This window comes from Taeniopygia guttata, chromosome 19 (genome assembly GCF_048771995.1).
Source record: "Taeniopygia guttata chromosome 19, bTaeGut7.mat, whole genome shotgun sequence".
In the NCBI taxonomy this organism is placed as follows: Eukaryota; Metazoa; Chordata; class Aves; order Passeriformes; family Estrildidae; genus Taeniopygia; species Taeniopygia guttata.
This window is the reverse complement of record NC_133044.1, coordinates 7,225,219-7,241,046: the sequence shown is the minus strand read 5'-3', so window position 1 is coordinate 7,241,046 and position 15,828 is coordinate 7,225,219. Positions and strand designations below refer to the sequence as shown.

Sequence of the window (15,828 nt, the reverse complement as noted above, 5' to 3'; positions counted from 1 at the left end):
TGTATATGCCACCCTATTTGGAGTTGCAGCTAGAAAGGAACGGGTTAAGCCACTTAGCTAGAAATTGACTTTTTTTCTTGGTATATGTATTAAGATCAGTCAGTATGGGCAATATGGTCTGAATCCTAGGCAGTGTCACATCAGGGAAGCTGAAGGTACTTTGCTCAGATCTTACAAACTGACTGCTAAAGGAACAGCCTAGCACAGAATGTGACATTGCTGCTGCAGCTTTCAGTGTGTGACTGCAGGTCAAGTACAAGAATGCCCTAATTCCTTATGCTTTCTTGTAGCTAATGCTCTTCATGCTACCAACAACTTGCAAATTATTCCCGACTTTAGTCTAAAGGACTCGAGAGACCAGACTGTGCTGGGATTGGCTCTTTGGACAGGTATGTGCCTTCAGGATGTGAAACTATGATGTGAACAAGATTTTCTTAAAGATAAAACAGCTGGTGTGTTTTCGTGTTCTGGCTTGTGCTGCTGGGGAGGAGTTGTCAAGGAGAGCTTTAGATGGTTCTTCATATTTTAAAATTAGTGTTCACATGTGACTTAGTGAAAGATTTCTAGTCCTACGGCTTCTGCCCAGAACTGTACTTGCACTTTAGTGGAATTCTTCCTGTGTGAACTCCCTGGTAGTTTTCATATCAGATGAAAACTATTAATCATATTGTCTGTGCACGTTAACTTTGTTCTATTAGTCTCAGTGTGTCTGTTTTGTAGAACTGAAGGTAAAATACTAATGAGCTTGGTTTGTTCAGGCATGCACACAATAGCAGCTCAGCTGCTTGGATCTGGGGCATCCATCAATGACACCATGTCAGATGGACAGACACTCCTACACATGGCAATCCAGAGACAGGACAGTAAGAGTGCCCTCTTCCTGCTGGAACATCAGGCAGATATAAATGTCAGGTAAGATCCTAACTGATACAACTCTCAGCTGTATATGTATCTAGGAGCAGGTGCTGACTGCCTTTGTAAAATGGCTTGAGATTTGTTTCAGATTGTGGTTTATACCTAGTTATGTGTCTGGAAATGTTTTGTGGCACTGTTTATGGCTGAGGGATTACATGTGTTAACTTGGACCCAGGTATAGCTCCATTCATCAGTACCTCCTCTTGTGGCTGCCGAAGGAGGTGCTGCTTAATTCTAGGTAAAACAGCTTCCTCTGTAGCAGACTGAAGTCCTAGAGGCACTGAACTTCTATTGTCTCATCCATTTGCCAGCTTGTTAGAACTGCATGTTTGCTGCCATCCAAAACAGTTAGATACAGATCCAGCAACAGGGGTCTGATAAACTTGCCTCCTCAGTATCTCCTAGATAACTTACATTAGACTTAACAGAACATTTGTCTGCTTACATGACTGACAGGCTATCTGTTAAATTTGGGAAGCTGTACTGTAATGAATGTCATGAGTACAAACTGCCTAATGCTGCTGTTTAATTCTAACTTCAAGTTTTTAACAGTTGGTATTTGACTGTTGCTTGAATTGTTGCCATGTTGGAGACAAAGCTGTTTGCTTCTGTGGCACCAGGCTGGCTCAGAAGGAACTCTGTTCAAATAATGGCTGCACTGAAGGAATTGAATGTTTCTGAGCTAAGAACACTAACTTGATTTTCCAACTGTAGAAATCAATCACTTGGTAAAAGTGAAGGGAAGAAGAAAGGTAGACTAGAGAGCTGTGATGAAATACATTTGTGATGGTCTTACCACAGCAAAAATACATACGAGAGGAGTTAATTCTTGGCTTTGCCAATAAAGTGCTGTCACTGAACTTTATAATGCATCTGTAACACTTGGAAGTGTCCCTGCTGCAGGACCCAGGACGGACAGACAGCCCTACAGCTGGCTATCCAAAACCAGCTCCCACTCGTGGTGGATGCCATTTGTACCAGGGGAGCAGACATGTCTGTGCCGGATGAGAAAGGAAATCCTCCCTTATGGCTCGCCCTGGAAAACAACCTGGAAGACATTGCATCAACTCTGGTAGGACTGTCACTTGGCTTTAGTCTCAGTTTCGTTCATCTTCCTATAGCAGCAAAAGGCTTCATTAGCAAAAGCAAACTCAATGCGTGAAAAGACTAGTCCAATAGGACTAATTTCTGGAGGTCATTTCTTCACCAGAAATTTTTCTTTACTGCAGGAATCTTAAAAATACTATAGTCTGCATAACCAAATATCTTGTAGGTACTTTAATAAAAATATATATTCTATATGTATTCTACTGTCTGGATTCTTGATTTGGGAGAAGTAAGGATCTGCTTAGACCAGTCTATAGCACACATAACTTGTGTAATGATCAGCTTTCTGAATAAAACTGAATACTCATTTTATGCTTTAGTGTATGTGCTGCTTTTTATTGCATCTTAAAACTGAGCCAAGAAGGCCTTTAAAGGCTTATATTTACTTTAAAGACTGTTTACTTTCAGGCATGGGTGATACAGCAGGAGATTTCCTAGGAGACACAAGTAGACCTCCTTGTGTCTTTTTCCTAAGGAAGTTACTTAAAAGCTTTGTCCAGTTGTCTGCTTGAGACAGCTATTTAAAAACACTGCTAGTGACATGAGAAATACATTTTGTAAATGTTCTTGACTGTTCTTGTAAATGTTCTTGACTGTTCACTCTTAACTACTCATCTTTAAACCTTGTCAATAGTTTGTCAAGTGGAGTAGAACAAGTCTTAAGTGCCACATTGCTCAAGTATGTAGCTCTCTAGTTGAAGAATACAAATATTAGCAATACCATTCCTGGAAAAAAGCTCTCTGTTTAGCTGAATGTCTTAAGAAAGCAGGTAACTGGGCCAGACCTTCAAAGGCAATGTCTGCTGATGCTGCTTGATTTACTGTAGGTGCTTGGCATTGCTGAAAGTGAGGTAACTAGTCCAACCTGCTTTAGATCTATCTATCAAAGTATATGGACAAATATTTGAATTGTTAATAAATACCACCTAATTAAGGATTATACAGTAAACTAATAAAGTATTGGTCTGGAAGACTTTAGAGTAGCTTCCAAAATTCAGGGACTGTCACAAGAATAGACAAGGAAGGCATCTCAAGTTTTACCTCCAGGGGATAATGTTCCAGAAACATTAGTCAGGAAGTATAGTAGGAGCCTGTTGAAAAAAACCCCCTCATTGTGTCATTGGGCTTCTCTTTCCAGGTTAGGCATGGCTGTGATGCAACGTGCTGGGGGTCAGGACCAAGTGGCTGCTCACAAACCCTTCTCCACAGAGCTATTGATGAGAACAGTGAACAGATTGCTTGCTTCCTGATCCGCAGGTCAGACCCCTTCCAAAATACAAACTTTCTAACATGTATGTAGGGCTGTCCCTGGTATAAATTAATTGAATGCTCTCTTAAATCAGTAATTATGTGCTTCCTTATACTTTTGCTGGGTGGGTGACACTTAGGGAATTCTGACCAATCCTAAAGACACATTCTGTTATCTATAATAGCATCATGTTTTTGATGACAAGAGTCAAACCAAAACCAAGAACTTGTGCTTTTGTAGAATGTGTCAGCAGTTGCTGTGTCAGCTCTTGTCATCTTTTCTGTGACCTTTATTGAAGCAGTTTAAATCTGGATTAAACATAATAAATTGACTGCACTGTGTTTGTTGTAGTGGGTGTGATGTGAATAGTCCCAGAAAGCCAGGCCCGAATGGAGAAGGAGAAGAGGAAGCCCATGATGGACAGACTCCCCTACACTTGGCAGCCTGCTGGGGACTGGAGGAGGTGATCCAGTGCCTTCTGGAGTTTGGTGCCAATGTCAATGCTCAGGTATGTGGACAAGTCATGCCCAGTTTTTAAAAGTAGATTCTTTTCCTCCAACGTACTGAAAACAAACTTTCACCTGTGTATTTTGTATGATAGAGAAAAGAAAATCTTTCTCTTAGAGCTGAGCCAGTGCAGTGACTGGATGCAGCTCTGCTTTCTCTCCTGTCCCTTTTTCCACCACTGGTGCTTCTCTGCCCCTATGGTGGTTAACTCAGGAAGCTGTGCTGAAGGAAAATGATACAGAAAACTTACTGCATTGTTAGTTTTCTCAGGTACAGTGGGATACAGTGTATCCTGTCCCTGGTGGGGAATTAAAGACAGGAGCACAGCTGAAGTAATCATTAAACCGGCTACAGCTTAAAACTCCAGAATACTCTGCTCTGTTAGTATGTTTGGGAAATATCTTCTGTTATTGAGTAAACTGGGGTGATGTAAGTATGAGTTACACTTCATTTCTGATTACACAGTAATCCTTAAACAGAAGCTTTATAAATAACAACAAAAGAAACAAATGGATAACATTTTTGTTCTGATGACATTTTGGTCCTGATGCTGTTGAAAGTGACTTTAAAATTAATCACAGAACACAGTCACGAAGCAGCCTTGGCTGTAAACTGCTGCTTGATGCAAACAAATGTTTAAACACATCAGCTGACTTTGCTATTAAATTTGAATGCTAATCTCTGCCCCCAAAATGACTGACTAAATGGGAGATGTTGTGGTGAGCTATTTAAAAGGCTGTATAGCACAGGATTGAAGTCAGCCCATTGGGAGAAACAAATCTCAATTTGCTTTTTTTACACTGTGGGTTTGAGCTTGCCCTGCAGCTGTTTGGTGTCCATGCTGAAGGAAGCTGGGTAGGTCACAGGATTAAACTACTAAATTTCCTTGACCCTCCAGATTTAGAGAAGGATTTAAGTACTACAGAGTCTATATTTGACAAACTTTCTGATTTCCTTCTAGGATGCAGAAGGAAGAACTCCAATCCATGTTGCCATTAGCAACCAACATAGTGTTATCATTCAGCTGATGATTTCACATCCAGATATTAAACTGAATGTACGTGACAGGCAAGGAATGACTCCCTTTGCTTGTGCCATGACATATAAAAACAATAAAGCAGCTGAAGCAATTTTGAAGAGGGAACCAGGAGCTGCAGAACAGGTAAGCTGGGAGAGTTCAAACCATGCTGGTTTTGTTACTGCACTAGTTTGTGGTAACAGCTGTTCCACAAGCCAGTTCTGTTTTATTCTTTTGTGGCTTTACATGCAATCCATTTGCCAGTTCTCTTAAGCAGGATTTATTAGGAAACTGTAGGTGTGTATGTGATATGTGTGAGTAAGAACATTAAGAGTTAGTGTCTTGTCAATACTAAACTGAGAAACAGACATATGTGTGTATAAGGAGAAAATTCTAATTCCACTCTTGACTTGTGCTGGACTAGTACAGAAATAGTCTATTACCCAGCTCTCCTAAAGCTGTCCACAACAGAAAACCTGACCTAAAATAACTGAATAATAGATGCTATGCTGCCCTGCTGAACTATGAAACCTCCAACTGTATCTTCAGGCTTTTGGTGTGACACTTCAGGCAGCTGTTCAGGAGATTCTTCCTATCCTGTGCAAGTTTAATTACTAGTCAAATATTTGAGTGCTTAGCAAGCTCTTGTTTTATATCTAAAACATGGTTACAAATACAGCCAGTTTAAATATGCTTTAACATCAGCTGCAAGGCAAAGTTGAACAACATGTACTTGGTATTAAGCCAAAAAAACGAGTTCTCAGGTTGCCCAGAGCAGCTGTGGGTGCCCCATCCCTGGAAGTGTCCAAGGCCACATTGGATGGGGCTTGGAGTAACCTGGGGTAGTGGGAGGTGTCCCTGTCCATGGCAGGGAGCGGACTGGATCACTTTAGTGAATGTAAAGTGAATGCACTTTACATCATTGTGGCAGGATCCCATGTTGCTTCCTTCTCCTGGATTAATTGCCAGATAGACTCAAGCTTGTTTCATTTAACTGAGTTTATCATTAACTGCTGCTCAGTACTTAACCACAACAGCTGTTAACTTTTTGTCTGTCTAAAAATACTATCCAGTGTGTGGTCAAGGAAGGACAAGGTTATAAAATAGAAATAAAGTAGTGTGAGGCAGACTGGACTGAGCAGCAGATAATTTCTCAGTTCAGTTATTCGATAGTCACATCTATCAGGTAAGTCTCTCATGTCAGCCAGCGAATGGAACAAGATTCTACAGTTCAAACAGAGGAAGCAAGTGTCTCTTAGTGAAAACATGTCCTACTACATAAACCACCTTGTTCTACAGGAATAACAAGCTAATTGCACGTGCCCTTTCTGCCCCAGGTTGATAATAAAGGCCGGAATTTCCTCCACGTGGCTGTTCAGAACTCGGACATCGAGAGCGTGCTGTTCCTGATCAGCGTGCAGGCCAACGTCAACTCCCGGGTGCAGGACGCCTCCAAACTGACCCCCCTGCACCTGGCAGTGCAGGCTGGCTCCGAGATCATCGTGCGCAATCTGGTGTGTGCTGAGCACTCACCGTTCCTCTGCTCCAAAATGTGCACTCTGCTTACTGCACAGGGCCTGCCTGTGATCCATCACATCCAAGTGACGCCACTTTTCTGAGACACAAAGTCCCCTTAGCTCGTGCTGTCAGCTGAGCTGCTGCAGCAGCCTTCACATGAGCATGCTGGGTTTGCAGCAATCGTTGGGTTTGGTTCTTTTTAATGAATCTTTCCTTGCTCTTTCTGCACATTTGAACACAAACACAAGTTTTGTATCTCACTAATTATACCATTTTATACACTCTGGAGTCCTAGAAGTATTTCTGTACTGTAGAGTCTTGTGTGCTTCATTCACAGAAATAAACTGTTGGCTAAAATAGCCCTGAAACCATCTTTGAACATATTCCTTCTTGCATCCTGACAGCTGCTTGCAGGTGCCCAGGTGAACGAACTGACCAAGCACCGTCAGACTGCTCTTCACTTAGCAGCCCAGCAAGACCTGCCCACCATTTGTTCAGTCCTTCTGGAGAATGGAGTAGACTTTGCAGCTGTAGATGAAAATGGAAATAATGGTAAACTTCAAGTTACACAAGTAAATGCAAACACTTCAGTGGGTCTGTTAATGATGTTTCCTAGTGGTGAGAGCTCACTGTGAATGGGTTTGCACTGTACTGCAAAGGTTAAAGAATGAAAGTCCAGGAAATCAAAGCAGTTGTTTGAGATGGGGGGTTGGGAAAGTGGAAGAAGGGTGTTTCATTTCGTTATTAGGCTGTAATTATTGCTTGAACCTTCTTTTCCTGTTTTTCTTTGGTGTTTCTTTACTGTTCAGCTCTGCATCTGGCAGTGATGCACGGCCGTCTGAACAACATCCGGGTCCTCCTCACAGAGTGCAATGTAGATGCAGAAGCCTTTAATATCAGGTAGTTATTTATATTATAATAATATCAGGTAACAGACTAAAAGAATCACTTTGTATTTTAAAATATGTGCTGATATGCTGCTTAAAAATATATATTTGGCTTGTATTTTATTATTTATACACAAATTTGGACGTGTGTAGATGATGCTGTGTCTAAATTCTGTGTAAATTATATGTATACACCAAGGAAGGAAAGTTAAGTAGGGAGTTGTGTGTGAGTGACTGAGATGTAGCATTGTTCAAGTCTGAAAGCAAGAAGAGTTGGATGAGTAGCTGCAGTAGCAAGCAGACTTTGATCAGAATAACTGTTTTCCCCAGAGGCCAGTCACCAATGCATATTTTGGGACAGTATGGGAAAGATAATGCAGCAGCCATCTGTGACCTCTTCTTGGAGTGTATGCCAGAATACCCTCTAGACAAACCTGATGCTGAAGGAAACACAGGTAGGTGGGACTCAACAACTATTAAACTTGAAAGTCACTTGAGTTGTATTCATGGTATGTCACTTTTAAAGCTGGAATAATTGGCAGTAGTATGTTAAATACAGTAAGAGGCACACAATATATGGGAACTTAAAAACTAAAGATCCTGTGTGGACTGAATGTAACACAATCTACCACTCAGTTAACTGGCTTTTATTTTTCAGTGCTTCTCTTGGCTTACATGAAGGGAAATGCTAACTTGTGTCGTGCAATAGTGAGAGCTGGGGCTCGCCTGGGAGTTAATAATAACCAAGGAGTCAATATCTTCAACTATCAAGTTGCTACAAAACAGCTTCTCTTTAGATTGCTGGGTAAGTACCACTTGCTATAGTGGGAAAGTATTTCTGGCTTATTCTTCAAGGATACTTTGGAGGAAAAAACTCTGGACTTTTGACTTAGATGACAGTAGTTCCAGAGAGGTAAAACTCGTGAATTTTATACTAGTAACAGTGCAGAGTAGAAATACTAGTTTTTCTGGTGATTAGCTGAAAAATTTACAACAAAAGTTGTACAACAGACTGTTAGATACTACTTTTTCTGGGAGGATAGACATGGGAACTCTTGGCTGGTTGTGTAGTCCAATGTAGCTTAAAACACAGACACTGCTTTTTAACTGGTGTTCAGTTGTTGTGGACAATGTGATGGGAAACAACTATAGATTATCTACAAACGAGACTCCAGCTCCTGCAAGAGTAGTTAAATCCACTATATTGGAATGCAGCCTAGAACTGGAAAAAGCCTTTAGGTTTAGCGTACTCAGAAGGTGTCTGAGCCCCTTTTTGCCTTCACATTTCTATCTCTTAACAGATATGCTGACAAAAGAACCTCCCTGGTGTGATGGCTCCAACTGCTATGAATGTGCTGCCAAATTTGGAGTCACGACAAGGAAGCATCACTGGTAATATGAGCCCCCTTGCTGTGCTTGCAAGGAAATGGATTCCTCCCCAAATGTAGCTAGGCTTGCTCCTTCTAGTAGCTTAGGAAATCTCCATGTTAACATAGGTGTATAACCACTAATCCAGCTGAAACATTCCATCCTGTCTTAGATCAGAAATGTGTAGTCTGACTGAAACAATGTTTTAAGCAGCTTGTGCATTTAATATTCTGATTTGCTGTAAATGAGAAATTATGTTCCAGTAGTGAAACAAGATTTAAATACCCAGTTGTCAGAGAAAGAGTGTGATGCACTTCACTCCACAGAGGAGAATCAATTCATTTTATTAAGAGTGAGTTAATAGAAGTTCAATGGTAACTGTGGTAGTGGTTTAGCAGGACTTGATTATTTCCTGCATAGAGGTGGATCAGGGAGAGCCTCCTGTGGGGGCATATGGTTCAGAAAGAACAGCCACTGGAGCTCTGGCTTACACAGGAAAGACAGCAGGGAGCACACCAGGACCACAGTGGTAGTATGACCTCCTCCAAAAAAGGTGGCAGATTAGGATGGGTGTTGACAGCTTAGGTTTGGGATTCTGCTTGCAGTGTGGAAATGGCTAAAGATGAGCATGAGCTGCTATTGTGTAGATAGGAGTTCCCTTTTTAAAACAGTCTGAACTTGTACAGAACATGCTGGGTTGGAAGGGTGTTAAGCTCAGATTTTTCTTAGCTGAGTATGCTAGAGAAACCACACGTGCGTCAGTTGAAGCAGCACCATGTGACTCACTAGTACAGAACCAGCACATGCTGTTGGCATTAGTCAATTACTCCATGACAGATACCAGAAGATAAAAGAAGAATCATAGCTTTTCAACTGCTAATGTGTATTTAATGATGCTATCACTGATAAAGAATGTCAAACAGTAACATCCTGGTGTTCACTAGAAGGGAATTCACTTTTCTCCCACCCCTCTTCTATCAACAGCCGACACTGTGGACGCCTGCTCTGCCATAAGTGCTCAACAAAGGAGATTCCTATCATAAAATTTGATCTGAACAAGCCAGTTCGAGTTTGCAACATCTGCTTTGATGTCCTGACTCTGGGAGGAGTCTCCTAGTATGCTGTGGAAGTAAAGGGATTCCCAGTCAGTGCTCCTGACAGCAGCTCTGCTTACAAGCCCTCTGGATAGGGAAGAGGAGGCTTACACATGTCTTCTGCAATAGACTGAACTAATTAAGGACCCTGTTATGATATACTCCGGTATAAATGATTTTGTATGACTGTAAATGTATTGGGCTGCGATAGACTTCACTAGGAATCAGAGTGGATTGTTGAAACCAAGTGACAAAAGAATTTAGACCCTCTTCTAGTTGCAGTGGGGTATGGAAGCTGAAATTTATACTGATTGAATCGGCATAAAACAGGTCTGTCCTCAACATGGTGCTTTGCACTGAGCAACTCTGTTAAGTCCTGTGGCTTTCAGGCTGATTAGTAGAGATGGTATTAAGTTTCAGGGTAACCAGGTATCTTTCTTTGCTTTGTCTTAAACGTTCCCCTTCTCTAGAGAAGACTTTTTGTGAAGCTAAACTGAGCTGTTGCAACCACTGTTCAAGAAACTCTTCAGACCTGGGGGTAGTTCTAAGTATAGCTTAAGAATTGTGGCCTTACAACAGAAAGCTTTACAACATCTGATGCAAAGCAGTCAGAATTGCAGATCCACATCTTGATACCTCCTCAGCAAATGACTCGTTAGCTTTAGCATGTTCAAGAGAAGTGCAAGATTGTTTTAGGAAAATGCTCTTGCTCATCATTCCTGCTGGAACTGTCAGTCTTTGTTGCACTTTCATATTTATGTTGGTCCTTCCAGTCCATGGCACTTGTATCAATGACCATGAGTTTGCTGAAAGGCCTGAGCATGTGCTAAAGGAGAAACACTAAATGTGGTGAAGTCTAACTCACAGTACAGCAATAAATGCTGAAGTGCATTAGGAATCCCAGGAGGGAGAGAAACACTTTCCTGGGGCTTAGGGGGCCTGGTAACTGCTGTGGGAGCGTCAGTAACCCTACCCAGTGTAGAATGTGCTGCACCTCTAGACACTAAACGTGGGTCCATTTTCAGCAGGATTGCTGGTGAGTGGGAGTGTACGTGGAGGCTTCCTATCAGGAGTAAGCTGCAGTATTTTAATTTAGGCTGGCTGTACTTTCTTAAACATGCTGAATCTGTGGAAACCTACCACCACATTGTTTAGGTAAACAGGAAAGTATTTGACTGGTAGACCAGCTTGTGATTTGGTGGGCAGAGGCTTCAGTTAGAAAAAATGGGTACTTAAGCAAAACTACATGCCATGTTAAGGCTGCTTTTATTTCAAGAGATAAAGCTAGTATAGAGTCAATTCAGCATTCCTCATCTTTACTCCATGAGTTGGTGTGCATTTTTTTATGACTGTTATCTCCAGTGAACATTATGGACAGGTGATGATGTGTTGCCCTGTTTGGAGCAGTGACTTGTTGCTCTTAAAGAGTAAGATGAGATGATGAACCAGGCTGCTCCTGTTATGGGAAACTTGCTCAGTTTTTCTCAAGCTTGTACAAGGAGAGGATAGAAGAGGGTGTAAGTGCTGACATTTGTATGATTATTTCACATCAAGTCTCACTTGATCTGCACTTTGATCTTCCAATATGCCTATATTGTAACTGGAATCACCCCTGTACCACTAGGGAAGAACAATGGATGACAATACAAACTTGCCTCACTCTTTGATGTCTGCTACTGACATGTTTCAACAAAATGCCCTGGGTAACACGGCTGGTCTCTAACAGTTACTAGTGCAACTCTGGCATAATATTGTAGGTGAATGAGGGAAAATACTGGTGTCAGTTAATGTTAGCTACAATAATTGTTGGTGTCGGTTAACTACAATCTGCAGTTTGGGGTTTTTTGAGTGGAAGAGGTGATGGAAAACGTACTTCTGATCTTTCAGGGTGTCTCTGGTTGCAGATCTCTGGCAGTGAAAGAGTGATGGAGAGAAAGTGCATTTGTTGAAAGAAGTCTTGAGTGTAATCCCATGATAATGTTGTTTTCCTTCTTGGTTTGGAGCTGAAGTGATGTGGAGGGGTAAGAGTGTGCTCAGAATGCTGAAAGACAGTGCAGAGGAGAGGTTTTCCAAGGCCACAGCCTGTAGGCTTCAGCCTGTTTGGAAAACTGCACAGCATGTAATTGCCAAAGCATTTAAACACCACTTTTTCAGTGGCTTCTCTGATGTAAGGGCAAGGGAACAGGGAAGCAAACTTTTTAATGATGGAAAATGTGGATCTGGTGAAAATTCAGCTTAACTGAATGGCAAATTAAGGCTGGGTAGTTGCTCTTTTAAAAAAATAGGATATTGATTATAACTGTAAAACTGTGGCAAGATCTGGGAAACCACCTGTAGTGCTCCTGGTTTGCTGTTTACAGCCAGAACTGTCCCAGACTTACTGAAGTCTGAAAGGAAGGTTAAGGTTATTGTTAAATATACATCCTGAGGTGTTGGTCTAATTTAAAGCAACTAAATTCAGCAAATTTGATCCTTTTAAAGTGCCTTTGAGATAGTTTCCTTCCAGCCAACTCTAAATAGCTTTCTGCCAGAGCTAAAGAGGGAAAGCTCACAACTTGAACCAAAACCCATTAGTTCTTTTCTAGTTCAGCTGAGGGTTGATCCCACCAGACAACTAGTGGGGCTCAGTCCCTCACCCACTCTGCCTAGTGTTGGTCTGAGCTCTCAGACCACTGAGATTTTTTGGGAGTTTTGCTGGCAATGCTCCACTACAGGGTACAAATGTGAATAAGGCACTTGGTAATGTAGTGGTGGTCAACACATTTCTAACTCTAAACAACTGCTCTTCCCTTTTTGTAGCATAATACAGTTGTTACCAAACCCCCCCACCCCTCTTACCCCTGCTTTTAGTGGTGTATATTAACTCAAGTCTGCCAAGCATTGAACAAAAGGTTAGATGGAAAATCAGTTTGTGTCCCTGGAAGTGCAGCTGTCACACGAGGCTTCAGGCACTTCAGCAGGGTTGCATGGGAAGTCGGGTGGTTCATGCTGTAGCTCTTTGTTCTGAGACTGGATTCCTTTTGATTGCAGTCATGCAGCACTCTTACACAAGCAAATACCATGGTCTAGCACTCTTACACAAGCACAAACCATGGTCTGGCTGAAATCCTTTGTCTGTAAAAGGTGCAGTCACTGTTTCACACCACTGAGTGGAGTGAGAATGTTGCTGTTGAAGGCACTAACAGAGCAGAGTAAGTTGCTGGCTGAAAGCTGACAGATGCCTTAATGACTTCCCATGCTGGAGATAACAGCTTGTCCAACTGCTCGTGTAGTGCTTATAAACTAACTTTTAACAGTATGGGAGGCCAGGGCTGGATGGTTTTGTAGATCAAATGTTAAGAGCAAGTCCTCTTTTTTCTGTAACCAGCAGAGGTGGTCACTGCAGCAAACTCGTCTCTAGAAAAATCAAGCTTGTATGAATGACAGAAATAACTGAACCTTCTAATACCCTCTGTGAAATAGAAAAGGAAATCTTAGAACAATGGCATTTTATCTGCAATGTTTGTCTGGAGTTGTAAAAATGTATTTTTCCAATATGCATTACTTTGTTGTGTAATGATTCTACTTGTAATAAAATGCAGAATTAGATGATGCATTGTGAGGTGAAACCTTGCTAAGGAAGTATCTGCTCCTGTAGAGACAGCTGCCCCTCTACAAGCTTGTCCTTACAAACCACAAAGCAAACTAGGGATACAACATCTAATTGGGCACAACAACTTTATTCTTTGTTCTGAAATTAGTCCAGGTATTCATTTTCATGTTGTGGAACTGCTACAACCGTTCTTTTGGCTGTCAGGGTCTGGTGTTCTAGTTTGTACCATGTAGTCATCTTGAATGCCTTATACTAGACTTACCTATAACCAGTCTTGTGAAACAAATCTGAGCTTCCCACGGGCCAGAGCTGCTTCATGGAGTTCATCAGTTTGAGTTCCTAACACTGGATGCACTCAGCTGTGTTCTGGAGGAGCTCAGCCCCCTGGGAGAGCAGAGAGCTGCTGCAGCTTCACTTCAGGAAAAGGAAAACTCCAGTGCAATAGCAAACCCAGCCAAGACTTCTGGGTGAGATTGTGATGCATTAGTCTTTTATTAATAAAACTTACTGAAGTACAGATGAATGGTGAGCTTTATTAGAGCACTGTCTGTGGTGACTTGAGCCCTCTGTAACTATCACTGTTTTCTTCCTACCCTTTTCCACCATGGGAGAATCCAGCTGAGCTGCTCAATTGGAGTTACAAGCATGATAGTCTTGGAGCACTTCAGGTCAGTGAGAGTGTCTCCTTGTTTGCTTTAATAGATGACTTATTCCTAGTGCAAGGCAAAGCCTCCCCAGTGTTTCCAAACCCTAAACTGAGGAAACTAACACCTTCCTGCCCTGCCTTTTTGCAGCAGTTTATTTGATTTTTGTGTGGCTCTTGCAATCAAAACCATCTCCTCAGCACTATTTGCATAGTAATTGAGTGTTACAGCAAAATGAAACTTGCTTAGAAGGTCAAGCTGGTCCATCTTCATTGGGACTGGTTTGCCCTCACTTCTTACTGCAATAAGAATTGTCTGGAATTTGCTGTAACTTTTAAATAGCTTTATAAAGCTCTTTTAAAGGCACTTACCAATCATTTGGGGGGATGGTTTCACTACTTTAAATGCAATTTCTTTTTAAATGGGTGGTGGGGTCTTTTTCAATGTGGCAAAGGCCAAAGTTGTGGAGGCAGTGATGCAGCTCTTTCCTGCACCTTTTCCAAAGCTTGACCCTCAGCACTGTGTGAAATGAGTTGCTCACTCCACCCCCAGAGATGGCTCAAGCTCAGGCCTGAGGTTTGGTTCTGCCACACATCCTGCTCCCCCCTGAGTGGCACAAGCTGGCACAGCAGGGCAATGCCTGCAAGAGCTTCTCTTCAGGTAAAAAAACCCAAAATAAAACCACAACCCCCATGTCCCCCCACTGTTACAAGCATGTGCATGTTTAAGTTTGTGCAGCTCCATCCGTGGCAGCTGTAGCATCTCTGAGCTGTTACCAGTGAGAAGTGCTGTAATGTGTCCTGCTGCAAAGGAGTGAATGGTGCCTCCTGTAAACTTTCTAATTTACTAATTATCATTTAGATTTTGGGCCTCTCTTTAGAGGTGGTGATAGCTAAAAATCAGTTTATAAGCACTTTGCAGCTGCTTACACATAGGTGGCAGCTGCCTTAAGGAGAAGAACTGACTCAGCAGGGACCTGTGCCACCACTGGACCCTGACCTGGGTGTCTCTCTCAAAGCTCAGCTCCAGCAAAACTGATTTTAACAGCTGATTCCATTAAAATCAGCAACTGCTTCCCAGCAGCTTGAGGTTTGTAGTGCAGGTATTCACTCCTCCCTTTTAGCCTCACCCAGAGAGGATAATGGCCTGCCCTGCATTTCTGGGAGTCACACTGCTGAATTCTGCCAGCTGTGACACACTAAGTTTAGAGTTTTAGAGTGCTGGGTCTTGTAAGGGCACATCTACCTCAGGTTATAGTGTGACAGGCACAGACCAGATGGGAGGAAGTCTTGTACCAGAATGGAAATGGGAGGCAGATTACAGTAGGATGGTTCTGTTGCCAGCCAGGCAACAAAAAGAAAGCTATTTAAAACTACTCCTTCCTGATCAGAACAGTTTGAAAGTGGTGAATCACAGACCAGGACAGTGAGGTTAATATCAAGCAACAATCCTCACAGGTGCCTTCAATATCTGGGTACAGTATCTAATGCAAACACTGAGTGAGGAAATACAGCTTTGGCCTTTGCCCTCTCTCCTCCCAGAATTTGAAAAGCTTGAGTGTAACTGAACTGTGCAAGTTCCTGATACTGTGGACCTTAATTGCAGAAGAAATTCAGGGCTCTCCCTGCTACCTTTAAACTCTTGGGAGTGAGTCAGGTGCCTGGGAGGGAGCATCAGCACTGCCTGCAGCAGGACCTGAGGGCTGCATGAACTGTGGGCAGTGATGCTGCAGCAGCTCCAGTGCTCACTGACCTCGCTGCCTTAAACCACAGCACACTGTCCCTCCAATGTGCACACAAGCATCCAGTTCCTGACTGCACAAGAAGCAGCTCTAAAATACAATTCAGGCTGTGCATCCAACAGTTTGTTCCCAGGTGCAGAAATATTTCCCACAGAAATAAAGAAAGCATCCTGTTACTTGATTTTTTA

The 15,828-nt window shown here is 42.2% G+C and overlaps 1 protein-coding gene across 2 annotated transcripts in view; it reads left to right on the top strand.

The window, feature by feature from the left end:
* Positions 1–13,772, top strand: part of ANKFY1 (ankyrin repeat and FYVE domain containing 1) — a 32,028-nt gene extending 18,256 nt beyond the window's left edge. The window contains exons 13-25 of one of the 2 annotated variants that reach the window (XM_030288176.4): positions 291–389; positions 759–912; positions 1,819–1,987; positions 3,161–3,279; positions 3,623–3,779; positions 4,740–4,940; positions 6,134–6,310; positions 6,719–6,866; positions 7,124–7,214; positions 7,532–7,656; positions 7,860–8,006; positions 8,503–8,593; positions 9,554–13,772. In XM_030288176.4, coding sequence (XP_030144036.3) covers positions 291–389; positions 759–912; positions 1,819–1,987; positions 3,161–3,279; positions 3,623–3,779; positions 4,740–4,940; positions 6,134–6,310; positions 6,719–6,866; positions 7,124–7,214; positions 7,532–7,656; positions 7,860–8,006; positions 8,503–8,593; positions 9,554–9,686 — 1,811 coding nt within the window. In that variant the 3' untranslated portion in view covers positions 9,687–13,772. The remainder of the gene's footprint in view (positions 1–290; positions 390–758; positions 913–1,818; positions 1,988–3,160; positions 3,280–3,622; positions 3,780–4,739; positions 4,941–6,133; positions 6,311–6,718; positions 6,867–7,123; positions 7,215–7,531; positions 7,657–7,859; positions 8,007–8,502; positions 8,594–9,553) is intronic. The other variant, XM_030288177.4, reaches the window with a different exon arrangement.
* Positions 13,773–15,828: the final 2,056 nt, after the last annotated feature.